Source organism: Otolemur garnettii, unplaced genomic scaffold (genome assembly GCF_000181295.1).
Source record: "Otolemur garnettii isolate 467f Iridium unplaced genomic scaffold, OtoGar3 scaffold00022, whole genome shotgun sequence".
Lineage (NCBI taxonomy): Eukaryota > Metazoa > Chordata > Mammalia > Primates > Galagidae > Otolemur > Otolemur garnettii.
Genome location: NW_003852417.1, coordinates 3,267,307 through 3,274,829, shown reverse-complemented (window position 1 = coordinate 3,274,829; position 7,523 = coordinate 3,267,307). Strand labels below are relative to the sequence as shown.

Below are 7,523 nucleotides of genomic sequence, written 5' to 3'. Positions count from 1 at the left end.
AGTACAGGCTTTGTACGGCTCGGATTCTACAGTTTTCTTACTGCATCATCAGTGTCAGAACTCTGTTCCTTCTGCTGGCTCCACTGCTCCGGATTTAAAGAAATACCTTTCCTTCCTAGTTTCATTTCACCTTCTGGGTCCATCCAACATTCTCTGATATCAATAAGAACTTTCCCTTTAAAGTCCCGAACACTAACGTACCCCATTTTCCCGATCTGAAACATGTTACCCTCTCTGCTGCTGCTGCTCTGTTTGGAAGAGGACAGAGCTCTTGAAGTGTCCCCAGTCTTTTGCTTCTTCACAGGTTTTTCTGGAGCAACTTGCTTTTTCCACTTTAACTTTTTGTCAACTTCACTGTCTGAATCACTGCCAGAGGAGCTTGAGGAAACTAGTTCCTTCAAGAATTCTGCTCCCGCAGTCTTGCACCCTCCTGCTCGCTCGCTTGCTTGCCTGGATTTTTTTTTTTTTTTAATTTCCTTCATATATTCTTTTTTCTTCCCATTGTCTTTTTTCAGTCATGTGGATTCTTAGGAAGTATACTGAGTATCCATTTAGGAACTTACTAATTATAGGAGGTTAGTTACTTCAGGATGAACGAGCCATACTTAGGGAAAGTGGTCATTATTGTTTTCTTTTCATTAAGATATTTTCTTGATTTGCTGTAGCTGCCATACATTTTAGATGTTAAGTAGAGAGAAAAATCATTGTTGAAGAGAGTCAATCTTCTTTGAGCGTAGGAGTTCAAAGCTGCAATGTGCCATGATCACGCCGGTGAATAGCCACTGTACTCTGCTGTGGGCGTCACACTGCTCACAGCAACCTCCAACTCCAGGGCTTAGGCAATTCTCTTGCCTCGGCCTCCCGAGTAGCTGGGACTACGGGTGCCCACCACAATGTAAAGCTATTTTTTATTGTAGTCTGGCCAGGCCAGGTTTGAACCCGCCACCCTTGGTATATGGGGCCGCCCAGCGCCTTACTCACTGAGCCACACGCGTCACCCAAGAGCATTTTTTTTTGGGAGGCGGTTTCACTCTGTTGCCCAGGCTAGAGTGCCACGATGTCCACTTAGCTCACAGCAACCTCAAATGCTTGGGTTCAAGCACTCCTGGGTCTCACTTTTGCTCAGGTCTTAAAATCCTGAGCTCAGGTGATTCTCTCACCTCAGCCTTCCAGAGTGCTAGGATTGCAAGCATGAGCTAGTGTACCTGGCCTGAGAATCATTTTTTTAGATTGATAAATAACTTATTTTAAACTTTATGTTTTCCTATCATGTTGTCATTATCTATACATCTTTGTATTTTTTTTTGACAAGTCACTTCTGCCTAGGCCTGAGTTTTTTCATCTCTAAATTGAGATGCTTTGATAAATTGATTTTTTTAACTTTAATTTTGTGATTTCACTTAGGTTATTTTATTTCTTTACAGGGCTGTTGGAGATTGCGTTGTTTCTGATTTATTTTCTTTATGTGACATTTCCAAAATTTGTTGTCCTTTAATTATTTTAAGAATTCATTTTGCGGCTCGGCGCCTATAGCTCAACTGGCTAAGGCGCCAGCCACGTACACCTAAGGTGGCGGGTTTGAATCCCCAGCCCGGACCCGCCAAACAACAATGATGGCTGCAACCAAAAAATAGCCGGGCGTTGTGGCGGGCGCCTGTGGTCCCAGCTACTTGGGAGGCGGAGGCAGGAGACTCGCTGGAGCCCGGGAGTTGGAGGTTGCTGTGAGCTGTAACGCCACGGCACTCTACCCAGGGGGACAGCTTGAGGCTCTGTCTCAAAAAAAAAAAAAAAAGAATTCATTTTGCTTTCTTTTTTAGGGGAAAATATTTACTTCTCTGGAGCCAGAGCATGACCTTAATGATGTTTGTCTCTACCCCAACTCAGGTATGCATTCTCCAGTCAGATAGTCCAGGCTATACTTTTGTGGGTTATAAACTCATTTTATTTCTTAAGATAGAGTTTGGCTTGGTCAGGACAATTCTTGGGTATTTTACTTACTTGGGATAATTAAGAGCAGGAAGCGGTGTGGATGATCAGAAAATGGCACTCTCAGTGACTCAGTCAGTCCTCAGCCCGCCTGGCTATTAGTAGAAACCTGGAACAGTATACAGGTACGTGGCAGGTGACATGCTATTTTAGGATGCTCTTTTGCTCTTTTACAAAGAGCAAAGTGTAGGGAAATTAAGGCTAGGGATCTGGAGAAGCCATGGGTATTGGTATATTCTACAGTGTATGCTGTTCAGCAAATTACACAGATTTTAGAATTTAATAATACGTTTAAGGCAAATCTGTGAAGTATTTCAAGGTATGAGATAAGAATGAGAACAGTTCCTACTCTCAAGCAGTGTGTTTCTAGGACAGACATACACAAATAATTTTGATAGAAGGACACAGGCAAGGCATAGGAAGTCTTACCACGGAGCACTTTGGCAACACGTTGGAGGCAGTGATTTCATCCAGAGCACCCATGGATGGTGTCAAGAGGACATGTGTCACATCTGGAGTGTTGCATGATTGTGGTTAAATGGAGTTGAGGGCTGAGGTGATCTTCGTAAGAGAACTGTTTCAGATTGGCAGAAAGGCTGGGCATACAGGGCTTGTTTGGGGATGGAGAGGACCTTTATATCCCTTGCTGCAGTGGCTCTAGGAAGGGCATCTGGAGGCAGAGAGTTGCAGGCAGGGGAGGTCTGGGCATGACATGCCCGGTCTTCAGGGTCCACTGTGGTCAAAGAGGACGTGTTCAGGCTGTGCTTTCAGAAGGCAGGTTTATCGATTGTGTAAAGGGTAAATTGGTTTTGAACTAAAATTCTTGTACATCCTCTCAGCCCCAATTTTTTATGGGTATAAGGATCTGTTAGCCCACAAAGAGTATAACTACTTGGCAAAGATAACTTTTTCTGAGAGAAATATCCAGGCTCATCTCAAAACTATTAAGGAACCCATTCTTAAAATTCCACAGGGATGATGGTTGTTGAAGTCACAAAGATGAAGGAGAAGGAGGCTGATGTTCACAGGGAACGATTAGTGATTTAGGTGATTGCTGAAGAAGAGACTTAAAAGTAGAATGGACTTGAGAAGGTGCTGATAATTCAGCCACATATCCCTGCAATACAATTCCCCCCCCCAAGTCATCCTCTTCCTCCTTCCTCCCACTCCCCCCTTGCTCCTCCCTCCCTTCTTCTTCCTTCTTCTTTGAAGGGGGGGACTTGGGGTCCCATGACATTGCCTAGGCTGGAGTGCAGTGGTTTTTCACAGGTGCAGTCCTGGTGTGCTGCAGCCCTCAATTCCTGCACTGCAGCGACCATGTCGCCTAAGGCTTCTGAGTAGCTTAGCTGAGACTTACAGGTGTGCACCAACATGCCTCGCTCTTAAAATGAAATTTTATTTCTTTTTTTAAAGACATTCACACTCTGTTGCTCACGCTAGAGTGCAGTGGCACAATCATAGCTCACTTAAACCCCTAGGCACAAGAAATCTTCCTTCCTCAGCCTCCCAAGAACCTAGGATTATAGCCACATGCCACCATGCCCGGCTAATGTTTTAATTTTTTTGTACTAATAGGATCTTGCTTATGTTGTCCAGGCTGGTCTTGAACTCCACTCAAGTGATCCTCCCAAAGTGCTAGGATTACAGGTGTGAGCCACTATACCTGGCAATATTACATTTTAACAGATTTGTCTAATGGTAAAAATAATGCATGCATTTTTTTAAAATTTATTTTTTATTTAACTTTTTTTTGTAGAGACAGTCTCACTTTATTACCCTCGGTAGAGTGCTGTGGCATCATACAGCTCACAGCAACCTCCAACTCCTGGGCTTGAAGCAAGAGAATTCTCTTGTTTCAGTCTCCCGAGTAGCTGGGACTACAGGCACCTGCCATAATGCCCAGCTATTTTTGTTATTGTTGCAGTTCGGCCGGGGCCAAGTTTGAATCTACCACCCTCGGTATATGGGGCCGGTAACCTACCCACTGAACCATAGGCGCTGCCCAATAGTGCATGCATTTTAATGAAAATTAGAAGTATATCTTTCTGGGAAAAATATCTAGAGCATTTATTTAATGAAGATTAATTATGGTTTGGGGTTTTTTTGTATTTTTTTTGAGAAAGAGTCTTTTTCTGTTGCCCAGCCTACATCATCATTGCTCACAGCAACCTCAAACTCCTGGGCTTAAGCAGTCATCTGGTAGCTGGAACTACAGGTGTACTACTGTCCTCAACTTACTTAAATTTTTTTTTTTTTAAGAGCTAGATTCTCACTATGTTGCCTAGGCTGGTCTCAAACTTCTGTGCTTAAGTGATCCTCCCAAAGTGTTACATGCATGAACCATCATGCCCTGTGATTGTCTATCCTTATACCATCTTAATTGTAGAAGCATTTATAATATAATTTCTATAATTAATGTACTCTTACTAAGGTAATATTTATGAAGAAATGTTTGACAATTTGGACAGAAAACATATTTTTTTTCTTTGAGCCAGAGTCTCAAGTTGTCACCCTCGGTAGAGTGTCATGGCGTCACAGCTCACAGCAACCTTAAACTCCTGGGCTTACGTGATTCTCTTGCCTCAGCCTCCCAAGTAGCTAGGACCACAGGTGCTGGCCACAATGCCTGGCTATATTTTTTTGTTGTTGTTGTAGTTGTCATTGTTGTTTGGCAGGCCCAGGCTGGATTCTAACCTGCCAGCTCCAGTGTATGTGTCAGGCGCCCCAGCTGCTGAGCTACACGTACCAAGCCAGAAAACATTCTTAATGAATAGCATTTTAAAAATATCAGGGGTTGGCAAACTGACCTGTGGGCCAAATCCAATCTTGGGCCATGTTTTTTCACAGCCTAGGAGCTGAGAATAAATTTTACAGATTTAAAATGGCTGGGGAAAAAAATAGAAGAGTAACATTTTGTGACACATGAAAATTATGTGAAATCCAACATTTCATTGTCTTATAGGGTAAAGTTCTCTGTGAATGCAGCTTCGCTTCTTCACTTATGTGTTGTCCGCATGGTTTTTGCAGCATGACAGTAGAGACAAAGACCAGATGGCCTACAAGGCCTAAAATACTTAATACCCAGCCTAGAGATAGTTTGCTGACCTGGTCTGTGTCACTAATATCATAAGCGAGAAAAGTCACTTTATCCCCAGTATTTAAAATTGACAAAGTAGTAGGGTGAATATCTTTATATATATCCTCTGTTTAGATTCAGTATTTTTAATCTTTTGCCACATTTGCCTTTTTTATCTCTGCACGTGTATGGTTTTCGTGGTTTCTTTGTGGAATCACTTGAAAGCCAATTGTAGACACGTAGCACTTCTCCTGCACTGAGTGTAGCACTTTGCTTGTAAGAAAGACATTGTTCTCTTAACCAAAGGCCCTTATCACAACCAGTAAAATAATTCAGTCTTGGGCGGCATCTGTGCTCAGTGGTTAGGGTACCAGCCCCATATATCGAGGGTGGCGGGTTCAAACCCGACTTCAACCAAACTGCTACAATAGCCAGGCGTTGTGGTGGGCACCTGTAGTCCCAGCTACTGAGGAGGCTGAGGCAAGAGAATCGCCTAAGCCCAGGAGTTGGAGATTGCTGTGAGCTGTGATGTCACCGCACTCTACCAAGGGTGATAAAGTGAGACTCCTTAAAGGCCTTTTTAGCCTGTTTTTTTGAACAAGGATGTGATTAAGACTGTTATGTTTAGCTGTTATGTACCGTTAGTATCTTTCAATCCACAATGTTTTCCCCATCTTTTTCTTCCCCTTCTCCAGATCAGGCCAGTGGCCTTATAGAATGCCCCTCATCCTGGATATATGTGATTGTTTCTCATGCTGTTGTTTAACTTGTTTCTTGAACCTTGTATTTTTCCTAAACAGAAATTAAGTCTAAAAGCTTAATTAAGTTTGTGTTAATACTTTGGACAAGGATAATGTGTAGGGTGCTGGCTTCTTAGATCTTATCACATCAGATCATCCTTGTGCTGGTGAGGATAAAGTTGATCACTTTGTTAAGGTTTTGTCTTCATTGCAAAGTACTTCTGAAAGATAACAATTTTTTTTTTTTTCTTAGAGATAGAGTCTCATTTTATTGCCTTTGGTAGAGTGTTGTGGCGTCACACAGCTCACAGCAACTTCCAACTCCTGAGCTTAGGCGATTTTTCTTGTCTCAGTCTCCCTGGTAGCTGGGACTACAGGTGCCCGCCACAACGTCTGGCTGTTTTTTTGCAGTTTGGTGGGGGCTGGGTTTGAACCTGCCACCCTCGGTATTATGGGGGCTGGTGCCTTATCCACTGAGCCACAGGCACTGCCCTGAAAGATAACAATTTTAAGAGTGATGTTTTAGACAGAGGAATGACTATTGCTGTCAAATTAACTTATAAGGAGTTAATCAAACATACAAAAGCTAGCCCGATAACTTGTCTCACAAGATAGCAAGCACAGAGAGACAAGCATCAGTCGTGCGTCTTCCTTTTGGCTCAGATCTGAGTGTGGTGAGCTCGTGTGCTCTGCTTTTTCCTTGCTTTCCCACACTTTTTCCCTTCAACTCTCTTCTTTATGTTTTGTGCTTAATCATTATGGGGTTAATCATATTTTAGAAAACTGAAACCTTCTAGTTTCTTTTTCTTCTCACTTACTCATTCTAGAGTAATTAAAGCCTAATCATGATTTTTGTTTTGTAATGTTTTCCTAATACTAAGACTGCTCAGAATATGGAGAAATGGTCCCGCCTTCCTGGCTTATTTCCCATCCTGACTCCCATTGTTGCTCCAGCCCCCTGTATTGCGTCTCTTCAGCGAGCAGCTGCTCTGTGCAGGCTGGGACACTTGAAGAGGCAGCTTGGTGCTATGACTTTGGTGTGCATCAGGGTCACAGCACAGGGAGCTCGTAAAGCTTACAATTGTCTGAGTCCCACTCCAGACATGAGGATTCAGGATCAGAACTATTGGTAGAAAGGTGAGCGTTGGGCTTAAGAAAGACCTAATTCACTCTCAGTAATGGAAATAGCCAGCCTCAGTTTTCTCACCTGAGAAAGAAAAACTTGTAGGCTATTAGAGACTTCTTATGCTGTTCAAAGCCTGTTGTTTTTTGTTTTGTTTTGTTTTTGAGACAAAGTCTCATTCTGTCACCTAGGCTAGAGTGCTGTGGCATCATTATAGCTCACAGCAACCTCAAGCTCCAACTCAAGCAATCCTCTTGCCTCAGCCTCCTAAGTAGCTGGGACTACAAGCACCTGCCACAATGCACAGCTAGCTTTTCTATTTCTAGTACAGACAGTCTCACTCTTGCTCAGGTGTCAAAGTTTGGAGTTCAAACAATCCACTTGCTTTGCCTCCCAGAGTGTAGGACTGTAGGCGTGAGCCATTGCACCCAGCCTGAAGTATTCTTTAAATGCACAGAAAACAACTATTGGTGTCATCTGCAGTGTCCTTCGTGCCTTGAGTATGAGCTCACAGGCCCCAGGCTTCTCTTAGCTGAGAAGTTCGACATAGAGCAGAAGCATCACTGCCAGTCCCTCTGGCGCAGTCTGTGCACACAGC

General features: G+C 43.2%; 1 protein-coding gene and 1 pseudogene across 2 annotated transcripts in view; one reads left to right on the top strand and one right to left on the bottom strand.

The window, feature by feature from the left end:
• Positions 1-7,523, top strand: part of NOL10 (nucleolar protein 10) — a 104,035-nt gene that overhangs the window by 31,704 nt on the left and 64,808 nt on the right. For both annotated transcript variants that reach the window (XM_023511874.1, XM_003787389.3), the window contains one exon: positions 1,818-1,884. In XM_023511874.1, coding sequence (XP_023367642.1) covers positions 1,818-1,884 — 67 coding nt within the window. The remainder of the gene's footprint in view (positions 1-1,817; positions 1,885-7,523) is intronic.
• LOC105886749 lies at positions 27-482 on the bottom strand (annotated as a pseudogene).